Source organism: Anguilla anguilla, chromosome 1 (assembly GCF_013347855.1).
Source record: "Anguilla anguilla isolate fAngAng1 chromosome 1, fAngAng1.pri, whole genome shotgun sequence".
Lineage (NCBI taxonomy): Eukaryota > Metazoa > Chordata > Actinopteri > Anguilliformes > Anguillidae > Anguilla > Anguilla anguilla.
Window position 1 is genome coordinate 63,275,159 of NC_049201.1, and position 12,366 is coordinate 63,287,524.

At 40.8% G+C, this 12,366-nt stretch overlaps 1 protein-coding gene across 1 annotated transcript in view; it reads left to right on the plus strand.

Moving 5' to 3' along the window:
* The first annotated feature begins 1,635 nt into the window (after window positions 1–1,635).
* Window positions 1,636–12,366, plus strand: part of skap2 (src kinase associated phosphoprotein 2) — a 30,300-nt gene continuing 19,569 nt past the window's right edge. Inside the window, exons 1-4 of the mRNA XM_035381495.1 lie at window positions 1,636–1,759; window positions 2,670–2,775; window positions 3,478–3,503; window positions 4,507–4,611. Of these exons, the coding sequence (XP_035237386.1) occupies window positions 1,720–1,759; window positions 2,670–2,775; window positions 3,478–3,503; window positions 4,507–4,611 (277 nt within the window). The 5' untranslated portion in view covers window positions 1,636–1,719. The remainder of the gene's footprint in view (window positions 1,760–2,669; window positions 2,776–3,477; window positions 3,504–4,506; window positions 4,612–12,366) is intronic.

A 12,366-nucleotide genomic window follows, 5' to 3' on the forward strand; every position in this document is an offset into this window, starting at 1 on the left:
TTTCTCCATTGATGATATAACTGCTGATAGCAGCAACAGAATGAATTCTGAAATGTACAGAAGCATCTTATCTTCTCTAATTCAAACAAATGCCCCTAAACTCATTGGATGGTGCTTCATCCCACAGCAAGACACTGATCCCACCAAACATACATCTAAAGCAACAAATTAGGTTTTCAAAGACAAAAACGAGAAAATTCTTGACGGGCCAAGTTAGTCACCTGATCTAAATCCAATTGGACATGCATTTCATATGCTGAAGAGAAAACCTGATAAAACTATCCCCTGAAACAAGCAGGAGCTAAAGATGGCTACAGTACAGGCCCAGCAGAGCATCATCAGAGAAGATACACAGCAACTTGTGACGTTGATGAGTCACAGAGGTCAAGCATTCATTGCGTACAAAGGATATGTGTATGTAACTACTAAACATGATTATTTTCATTTTACATAACACTAATATGTCCCAAACATTATGATGCCCTGAAATGTGGGGCTATGTATAAAAAGTGATGTAATTTCTACATCGTGAAACCAAAGTGTATAAAGTGCCCATAAAAACTGACCTTAAATACAAGCAGAGAATGTGAACTTTAACCACAATTTTGCATACGTTTGATTACAAATATAAAACTGTAGAGTACAGAGACAAATCAAGAAAAAATATGTCTTTGTCTCAAATGTAATGAAGCTCACTGAGCACCTGTTAATATCTATAGGTCACAGACTTAAAGCAATCATTGCATGTAAATGATATGTGACAAATTATTAACGTCATGACTAACATGACTATTTTCAGTTGCACAACATATAATTTGTCCTAAACATGGATTGGTACCCTAAAATCGGGGGTGCTGTAATTTCTGCAGACTGAAATTCTGACAGCGCCCCTAGTGGTGAATTGCACGTTGTGTTATTTTGACTGAAGAAAACCTGCGTGCGTCCTCTGCACATGTGTGAACTACCCGTCTGCTGCTCTCTGGAGTGAGTTGAAACGAGTGTCGTACGCCTGTGAACGTAAATAAAGCAAGGAGGCAATTAGCAAGGATAATTACGCATATTTGCCTAGCAAGAGATCTCATATAAAATCATGTTAACTGTGTTCTATGGGTTCGATTCCAACATACTGTACGAATGTTGGCTGAAGAGAACACAGTAAACGTTGTTTTTTCACAGGACGTGTCTTCCCATATGTTTGGTTAAATAATTTTAACAAGTATTTGAATCGGTTATTTCCCTTAATATTCATTTTTAAAATAGAAACTGAACTAAACAACAAACGCTAGTTTGGTCGACGGGCTGGTTAATTCTCATATAAAGGCTCTCTAAATATTATGAGACATGAAAACTATTGTTTTAGATTACACTTGAAAAGTATTCCGTTACTTCCCATACAGTGATACAGCTCTCAGTCCGAGCAGCCTAAACTTGAACTTGGAAAGTAGCTACCTGCAGCTACAAGAAGGGCACTTGTACAATTCACGATGTACCAGAATTTTGAGACGAGAGCCCACTCTGAAGAGAAGTTGGTGTGTTTTCAGAAAGAGGAAGTTGAATTCAGAGCAGAGCAAATGTTTCTCAAGTCTAAACCGAACAGAGTCCATCTGACCACACTAATCAAATGTTCCCGTTGGCTTCCGTATCACACGATAGGCTATAACCTAACTTCCGTGTTACGCTGGCTGAATACAGGAGCAACGCGTACAAGTGCACACCACCATGCAGCCGATTCCTGAAGATTTAACTGCTCTCATATCAGGTATTAAGAAAACAGTGCATGTTTAAGATTGGGTTTTCACTGAAAACGGAGCGCTTAGCCTACTACACAATGTCTTGTAAATGTTGGCGGCATTTTTGCCTATTGCTTATAGTTAAAAGAGGAAGTAGCCTATTATCGGTAAAACGCATAGATTTGTGAGAAACGTCAGTTTTTCCAACTGCTCACGCAGAAGAGTTAGGCTACTGGAGTGAAAACTAACCTTGTAATAGGGATTTTAAATAGGCCACATATTGACCAGGTCAGACCCGATCAAAAGTGAATAACAGTGTCCCAGCGAAAGTTAAGAGTTATTCTAATGTTCGTTAATTTCTGTTCGCTTTATTGACTTACCATGCAAATATTACTTTTGCATTGACAATGCTTTTTGTTTTGCAAATGTCTGGATTTGCCTAATTCTAATTGCAGTTAGATTTCTCGATGAACTGTAGTATGAATAACTGCAGTTTTCCAGTAAAACTCCAATTGATTTGTTTTAGGCTACAACCTTCTCTTATGTTGTATTTAAAAAAAATAAAATAAAAAAAGCATACTGTCATGTGCCAAAAGCTAGACATTGCGTTCAGTAGCCTATGGACGCAGCCTGAATTTCTCTTCACATCACAAACGCACTCTGCGGATAGATTGAAATCGCAGCAAAAACAATACACCGGTGCCAGATAGCTTATAGTAGCCTATATATAATTCATACTTTTTGTTATGGTTGTAACGACAAGATGTACAATTTGCTTACATTTATCATAAAATACATTTTGAATAATGAATGTTTTAGAAACGTGTTACGATTACACGCGATGTAAACTTTATGTAACTACATACATTAGCCTATACCTACACGTTAAAAAACAGAACATTTTCATTGTTCACTTTTCATACTGGCCTTCGTTTTCAGATTTGGAGTCTTTTTTGTCCGATGGTCTGAAAGGAGAGAATTTGAGCAAGAAGGCGAAAGAAAAGAGAGATTTATTTCTGAAACGGATTAAAGAGGCCAAATTAAGGTATGCCGCCTCGGCACCCTAACTTGATTTCCAAGTTCTTTTTGTGCCGGCATTCATAATTGATGTTCTAAGGCTGTAGAAACATGGCCCCAGGTAGATGTTAAGCTAATGTGAGTGTCATTGCATATTTTGAGTATTCCGACGGTTATAGGCTATTCAAGCACGTTTGTACATTTCATTGCAAGTTTGGTAGCCAGATCTAGCTGTTCAGAACTGATTAACCAATAAAAAGAGATGCTCTTTCAATAAGTATTTGTTATATTTTATGGCTGTGATTTTAAAAGTTGAAATACATTTCCAAGAACATAAAACGGTGTTCGATTTATGCAGGCCTAACTTGTTGTGAACATACTGGCTACCAGTGACATTTTATGGTTATGTCTAGTCTCTGATCAGCAGTGCATGATCACCAGCCATATCCCCCAAATATATGCAGATTCATCCAAATCACTCGTAGTTGTAATATGAGTTTAGGCTTATGCATGAATGTGTAAAGGGGTCAAAAACGACAACATGAACAAAAGCCCTTGTAGCGTGGAAGCCTAGCAATATAATTCAAACATTTTACAATGGTTTTTGGAGGTAGATCATGTTTTTTATTTCATTTGTTTATATTTGCTATTAAATACATTTAGAATAATGAATGATATTGAAATGTGTTTGTGCCAGTTTAAGGTAAATTTGTATTTTTGTCTTTTACAGTTACCCTCATGACTTCAAGGAAAAACGTGAGTACTGTGTGTAAGTGCTGGTGTGATATAGATAGTGCACTGTTTATCCTCACTTTTTAAATACGTGTATTCCTTGTGGTGACAGACCATGCTCCTGCATAGACCAAACCATAACTCAGCCCTACTTTTTAGTGGGGAGAGGGTTTAGTTTGCTTTTGGGCCACTAAGTAATTTTAGTTAATGAAAAGATGTGCTCATGTCACTGGGAAGCAGAATTGACGCTGAGTGGTCATCTGAGCTTTGGGTGTTGAACACTGGTGAAAGCCTTGCTGTGTGAAACAAACAGGAAACCAGAGCTAAGCCATGAGGAAGTGTCAGAGTCGTATTTGCATTGCAAATAACAGCAGCAAGGTCTAGTCTGTGCTAAAATGTTTTGCTAACCACTGGTCTGGGTTGTTCAGGAAAACATGGTTTGTGCATCCCAACCCTTTTTCACACTTTAATTTTACACATGGGTTGTTGGTCCTATTTCTGGACTAATTCCTTAATCATACAGTATTCCGTTTGTTTAGTTTGGCCTGCACTGCGATACAGGAAGAGAATTTAAAAACAGCAGGCCTGTCTGAAGCCGATTCTTCTGTGAGTGTGGTTAAAGACTATGACGGTAGTGGTGTGAGGGGCAGGACTGGAGAGAAAGAGAGCAGCTATTACAGGTCGATTCATCACAGGAAAATGACTTGGTGGATTAGGTTTATACAGCCATCACTTTAACTGCATGTACTAACGGCATATATCTTCGCAAGGCTGATAACATATTCAACTGTTGAAAATATACTTTCAGTATTTAAAAATGTTTTATTGAGATGTAATTTTCAATTATGTTTTTAAATCATTGCTCATTTTGTTTGATTACAACAGTAGCCATTTCAGATAAACAGTGCTGCTTAAGAAATCTCCTCCTTTTATTGCTGTCATGTTGGTTGGTGGGAAATGTTTCTTGGTTTGATCATTTTGTTTATGAATGTTATCTGAACAAATGAACATTCATTGTGTCACTTAGGAGACACAGAGGAGTCAGACGAGGTGGATGAAGGGGACAGCAACAATGATGGGGGGTCACTGCATTCAGAGCGCACAGACAAGGATGAGGATGCCCCTTATGATGGTGAGTAATCTCTGGATTACTTATTGCTTAAAATGGCTGCATAACCAATTTGAGTGCAGTGTGTGGATGTGTGGTTACGGTGGTGGGCTTGTATCCCATTAGCCGCTGGTTCAATTCCCAGGTGGGAAAACTGCTGGTGTTCCCTTGAGCAGGGCTCCTTAAGCATCCAGTTGTGTCAATGGATAATACATAAAACTGAGTTATGTCACCACTGAAAAGGGCTCCTGCTAAATGAATGAGGAATGATGGAATTGGACTTCACGGTGACATCATGGAGCATGAAAAAAAAAAACTGGTAGCGGCAGCCTAGATTTCTGGCATTCTTTATGCTCATATGTTGCTCTTCTGCTTTTAATGATTTATACGCTACAAGCATCAGTGACTGCCGTGTGACTTTGAAAGCCCAATAGATTGTGCTGTGGCTGCTGTGGACACAGCATAGCTATCATTTGTCCCCTTGGCAGCGATTCTGCAGAAGTGCCATGTTTGAACTGTGCTGAGCTCTCCCTTTGGCCACATTCATCCTCTGTTTTATGGCTGATGTGATGGTAATCATCAAAGAGGGATCAGTTGGGTCTCCACACAGTGTTTGATATTCCAAAGCAAACACTGAAAATGACTCATTAATTATTCTCTCAATAAACATAAACTGCCTGCATTTGAAGAACATATGCACTGACACAAATGGTATAAACAATGTCTGTGCCGCCTAATGTTCTCTGCTGTGATAGACCGTGTATTACAGTAGAACAGATGTATAACTGGACTTGTACTGGATTTGTGAAATTCACATGCTTTAGGAGCACTTAGGGTTGAACAGACATTAATGGAATTCTTTAAGGGTGGTGGGCATGGATATGGAGCGGTGGGCATGTTCTGAGTTTAGGGGGAGAGAGTGTGGGAGTTATTGTATATGTGACTCTACATGGAACACAGAGCTCTGTGTTCCCGCCCCCCAGGGCTGGCGTTCATGCTGTTCTTTCTGTAAAACATGTGGACTTTCAGATGAAACAGCTGTTGGGCGTAGAGAATGAGGGGTGAAAGAAGGCTTGCATGTGAGAATTTTAGGTTTCAAGGAGTGTGAGTTATGTTTGTGATGTTCAGTGGCCTTCTGCCATAGCACTGATTTAATACCCTGTAAAACCTCAAAGGCGTGGCTTGGATGATCTGTGTATATTTCTCCCACACTTGCCTGCTTCTTTATTATACTAATCTACGAAGACCTAATCACGATCAATGCCTTTATATTTTAGCAGATGGCACATTATTTGCATGCTCATTTTCATAAAATGGTGTGCTGTGTAGCCTAAACATAGGCTTTTATTTTGTAAAAAAAAAAAAATTCATACTTTTTTCCCCATTGAAATAAGAAACATTTTTTTTTCTAAAAAGGATGCATGCTTTTCTTTGGCCTTTGTCGATAACTGTGCTCAACGTTTGTTTGGTGAGTTAGTGCTGGTGTGAAATAGGCTAACCATATTCATAAGCTGGTAGATGAGAAACAAACTTATTAGTGTTTGATGGATCTTCCCTGGTGAAGTTCAGTATATTGCAGAAGTGTGAATGGTGTGTAATGGAATGCATGCAGGTGTACGAGTGCTTGACTGTGAGTGAGAGTGCACATGCCTGCCTGTGTTGTATCTGTGCACACGTGAGCCAGCACATTTGTTTGCGTGTGAGTCTGCATTGCTGTGATGCTGATGGTAAAATGAGGATCATCAGTGGATTTACTTAGCGGTCAAATCTCAAACACAGGAACACTAAGCAGAGAAAGAGATAGAATTCCTTTATCTTGGCAACAGCAGCAGCCTGGCAGTTGTGTGGGGAAGAGACTGGGAAGGAGAAAGCCCTTTTAGACGGGTGCTTCACTGGCAGGGTGGAAGGAGAAAGGACAATATTGCAAGCTGATGAACAGTAAACAACTGGAGTTTGAGGAAGTTTAAGGAAGTTTGAGGCACAGCCTTGGTGTGCACAAGTGCAAATGTTTTCAGATCTTTTCCTATGTTATATGTCATCAAGCATGTTTAAGTGTGTGTTTGTGTGTGTGTGTGTGTGTGCATGAATGATTGGTCGAAATGCTTTGAGGTAGATATTTTGTAGCACATTTGCATCAGCATAGTTTAGTTTACTAACTAATGAATGGTTTATGCCTGTAATGTGGATTGTGAATTTGGTGCTATTGCATGCTTCTTCCATTTTGCATTGGTGTAGTAATGAAACTGACGAGGAGAATATCACATCTTAATTATCCTTCTTGAAGAGGCTGTTTTCAGCTGTGTATCAATTAGTGGAAGAACTGTGTAGCTGGAGTTAAAACTAATTAAAGGTACTTGTTTGTATTAAAGTAATTGATTATTCAGTGGATTAATTGCTGTTTGGTAGAGGTTAATGAGTTGAACTGAATTAAGTGCAAATTAGGTAGTTGGCCACAGTCCAAGGGGGAAATATGAACCAGTTTATGCTGGAAAAAAAGCCTTAATTATTTTTATTAGTGCAAACCATTTAGGCTTGTTGTGAGTGAGCTGACATCTAACAGCTATTTCTAACAGGTCCTGGTGTAAGTGTTTGTGTGAACAATGTTGCACACGAGCTGTGATTTTGCATTGTGTGCGTTAGACCTGTGTCCTATCGAGGTAGACCTTAAGTAATGCACGCCGCTCCTGAGGGGAACTCTGATACATTTTCAACACAGCTACTTGTATAGAAACCATTCTGGAATCAATATCCCCGCATCGCCCCACAGGAGCTAACTGAATTATTCATCCCGTAAAGGCATCTTCCCGCATGTGGATGGCAAAATGGTCAATCAAAAGCTTCCCCCTCTTTCTTCTCCTGCCTCACAGTGTGTGCCAGCAGGCTCAATTTCACATTATCTAGCAACCTATCTATTTTCACCCCTTTATGTCTCCTTATCCCACATCTGTTTATCTCCATCTTCTTCAGCTCTTATAGATAGTCCTATTGAAGACTTTGGCCCGAGTGTATGAACTGATGGTCTCACTCATCACTAAGTGCACATGACAACATGTCATACAGCAGTAGTTAGGAACTGGGCTTATAATCCGAGGGCTAGGACGTTGTGTTCTCACTCTCAGTCAAGAGCTTTGCTTGAAGAAAACTGTCCAGCTGTATGAACTGATTTGTAAAAATGTAAACTGTGCGAGTCACCCTCATATGTACACCTGGGTGGGGAACAAATAGAGTGAAGGAATGGAATGGAAAGAATGATCACACTACCTGATAGGGTCGCTTTTCACACTTCAAGGTCTGACACATCTATTTTTTGCACTTCTCTCAGTCTGTGGGCTAATGTAACTATCAAGATGGAGATTTTTCTGAGTCCAAGGTGGGATTTGAACCTTAATGGAAAACCTGCTACAAGACCTTTTCTTTACTAAGCGTTCTTGGGCAAACGTGTTGCCCCTCAGTGTAACGTTATAGCATTTTATTTATGTTGTAAACAAAAATTTGGACTGAATCCCTCATATTACAACACAGCATTTGAGGGTATAAACACAGTGTATGGTGCTGAATTTCTTTCCCAGCAGCTCTTTCAGTGATGGCTACCAATTAAGCATTACTACCAATTAAGCATTACTCTTCGAAAATAGGCTATCCTTCTTTAAAAAAGAAAGTGTAACCTAACCTATCTGACCTGACATGGGGATCGAGCAGTACTGAATAAAAGCAGTTACATTTACATGCCAAGTATTTGTGATAAAAATATCCACAAAACTCTGAGGGTGCGATAGACGAAGCATGTGCGAGTGGTGCTGGAAAAAAAAGGCTTTTGTCAATGCTTCCTGACCTGTTGCAATCCTACGTAAAGCTGCTTGCAGAACTACAGGATTGTGACATTGTGAAGATTCCGAAGCTTTGAAACAGCTTTACAACAGAAGTTGTCAGTGTGTTATGTGCATTACACAACTACCATTTCATGTGTCCCAGCTTCTCAACCTTCATTTGCAGTTCACTGTGGATATTAGTATATGAGCCTGTATTTCTGTTCATTTTATAGAAGCCATATTTTCTTTTAAAGAATGGCATCAACTAAACAGAAGATTACATTTATTTGGCAGACGCTTTTATCCAACTCGACGTTCAATAAGTTCACACCTAAGGTCATTGGAACAACTACAAAGCACAGGTCCTATAAGGTACAATACTCATTTTGTAACAGTTATTCATAGCCATGAACACATTAAGTCCATTTCACTCAGTAAGTAGAGGCTAGGTCAGAAATTTATGGTAAGTCAAATTAGGAGGCATGATGACGAGCTACAACATCAAGATAATGATACAAGGGCTAGAATACATAGTTCTGGATGGAGATCAGTGTGCTGAATGAGAAATACTTGACTGGTCAGAATTTTTGTGCATGAAAAAGTGGCATTTACAAGTCAAGGATTCTGTGTAATACAGCCATGGAATCTTTTTTGTAGCTTTGTTGATATGACAACCCAACATTTTCTGTGTTTAGATCTGTTGACTATACAGTTGTAAGAAATCTGTAAAAATCATGGGCTGATGGTCTAATTTCATTGTTAATTGCAAATGCCACAGAGCAGGTGTATACTAAATTTCTTTCAACAGAAGTACAAGAAGGGGGAAGTAAAGGAGAAATTCTGGTTTGAAGACCCATTGTGATTAGTTTGCATATTCCAGTTCAGGTATTTATAAAAAGCATGAGTGTAAGAGTTTCTGACTGCGTGATTAACACTGGGTGGTTTAGGCCTGCTTCACAGTGTGTTCAGTAGGGTGGTGCTGGGCTGTTCTCTTGGACCCATTGCTATGGCATGGTTCATACATCACAGACCTGTGCCCTTAAGGTACCATGAGGCTCGGCTGAATGATTAATCATCTGAATCCACGTTCCAACCTGTGAGACACATGGTCACAGAGCAGCCAACCCCACCCCTCCATCCGGCCCTCTGGGGCCCCTTGGGCCTAGGCTAAGCAGGGATGAAAGATTGGTCTTGCCAACTCCCTGTATAAGTGGGCCCCCGGCTCTATAACACAAGTCAACTTTGTCCATACAAAATTATTCCCAATTGAAACAATTAGTGCAGTATTAAGTGCAATTAGAAGTAAACCAGGAAGAGCAGGCTGGGCGGAGCCCAGGGTGGATGACAGATGGCCGGTTGGTCCAGGCCTGGTCCAGGCAGGGCCTTGCATTTGCTGAGAAGAAAAAGAGTGGAAAAGGCTTGTGTAGGAAGTGAATGCATTTTCACACATCCAAGTTTTTAGTGAAAAAAATCATTCAAAATATACTGTAGGTGTATAGAGCCATGAATAAGTTGGGGGAGGGGGGAGAAGAAAAGCTAACTACACACTGCCAAAAATCACTGAATCAACATCAGTTTATTTGAACTCGCACACAAGGAAATACTCTGTGATCTCTCACTTGTAAACTGCTTTCTGTTCCTCAACCCCCCAAACCCCTGTCACACACACACACAGACACGCATGCGCACACACACGCGCGCACACACACGCACACGCTCACACCCTAGTACATTCAGAAGGAACAAACATTAACTCAAAGGGGTCTGTTTATTACCTGTGCTGTAGAAGCTACTACGAATTTTGTGAATTGTATCCTTGGAATAGATCTCTTTTATTTGTGCTTGTATTTGCCCATAACATGAAATACCATTTTTTCTTCTGAGCTGTTTCTGCAAATGAAAATAACTGTCCATTCAACAAAAAGAGCTCTGTATAGTGAAAAAATAAAAAGAAAGAAATCTTGAATGAGGAAGTATTGGTGGTTTCCTCCAGACTAGTGATAATTTACAGTAAAAGTAAGTGGGGCATCAAAGGCGGGGGAGTTGTTAGCTTGCTTAATTTGTGTGTGTGTGTGAGAGAGAGAGAGTGAAAGAGAGGAGAAACACAAAGCGTGTCACTCTTCTTTATGGACCCACTGCGCACCCGGTCTCTGCCTTACTTTTCTTTGCTGCAACAGAGAGAGAGAGAGATAGAACTTTTGATTTTAAAACTCCCATATTGGGACATCCTTCAAAAACAGAAATTAGAGAACCTCTAAAAACAACAACGAAAACCAAAAAACAAACCCAAACAACCCCCAGGAGCAGAGAGAGAGAGAGAGAGAGAGAGAGCATAACACCTGGTACACTAAAAAATGCAAATATTTAACTGATTATATTCCTCTGTGGGTTTGTGTGTGGGTTTGTATCATGCTATCTCTCTCTCTCTCTATATATATATATATAAATATATAGTCAATTCTTTGTGAACTCATAAAAACTGAGAATTCAAAATGAAATGTGTATATAGAGAGAGAGAGCAGAAGTGTATAGCCAGCAAGTCAGCCTTATCTTAACCGGCCTTTTCTGGCTTTGAGGAGAGGCTTTTCCTCTTAAATGTTTAGATGGATACCCTGTCAACCCTTCACAGCAGACTGGGGTGAGGCCAGCCACAGGGCCACCCGGCAGGGCAGACATGGATGAGCGAGCGGGACACAGGAGGTGATGAATTCACCGTTCTTTATGTGTGGACTAGAGGTCTGTTATTACAGTGCGCGGAGGTCAGCTTCCTGTCATATGACTTCTATTGCTGGAGAACAGTCCAGGGCAGCGATGGTATTTAATCAGTAGGACTGCAGTTAATACCCCGCTGTGTACCAGCGCAAGGTCAGGACTGGAAGCTGCGTAGCCTCCATTGGTCCACATATTTCTCTACCCTATGTTCTTTTTCACCCATATTTGAAAGGCCAAACTGTGTCTTGCTGCATCGCTGCAACATCCTCCTTCAGTTTGGGAGGACACTGACTAGTCTGCACAGCCTCAAGAATGCCTGCGGTCAGCCTACCCTTTCTTTCCATTCTTCAGCCTCCCGGCTGAGCTACCTCTGCCTCTGAAGCTGAAGCAGCTGATGCTGCCACATCGCAGGTACCTGATTAACCAGAAGAGTTGCTGCTGGGCAGTGGGATGAAGGTTTCCATACCAGCTGATGTGCACTTGGGTGATGTCGTGGTTGTCCATCAGCCCACCGCGGTCACTGTTGCGGTTGGTACTGGCATGGGCCTGACTTGATCTGCATGAGCCACTGAACACACCACGGCACATACTTCATTCAGGAATGCGTTAGCTGGATGCTCCACTTGGGGGCTGCTGTTGCTCTAAATACTTCAGTTTTATTGATTGACAGCGTAACTGGTATCACAGCCCTATTCACAACATTGTGTGTATCAGACCAACTTGTTTTTCTGGTTACTGTCTTGTGGAGAGGGTTGTGTAGCGATTGTAACGAAGATAGTCAGCAGAGTGTTTCATGGAATGAGAATTTTTGCATTCTCATCAAGTAGCAAGGGCTGGGACAGCGAGCTGGCTAGCAGGTGAGCAGGTGACAGGTGAGATGCGTTTTATTGGCGAGAGGAAATGAATGGCAGTCATTGTAGGATGAAGTGGGATTAAGTAAAAGTGTATTGAACCAACCTCCCATCATCCGTGCCCTCAATCTCATAAAGGATTGCCCCGCTCGTGAGCAGATATCGATGAATGATCTGCAGCTAGGAAAAATGACAGAGGCAAGCGTAGCATTTACATCGATAATGAATGTTATTGTCAGAGAGGTGACAGATTCACTGTTTCACTATCCATTGAAGACAAAGAAGAGTGATGGCTCTGCTAATGTCCCTGTTCTCCTCTGCTTTCTCATCCGGAAAGCTCTGCCAGTTTGGCAGAATGCAGGACGGCGAGGTAGCTGCATCAAAATGTGTTCTGTCATCATTAAAAA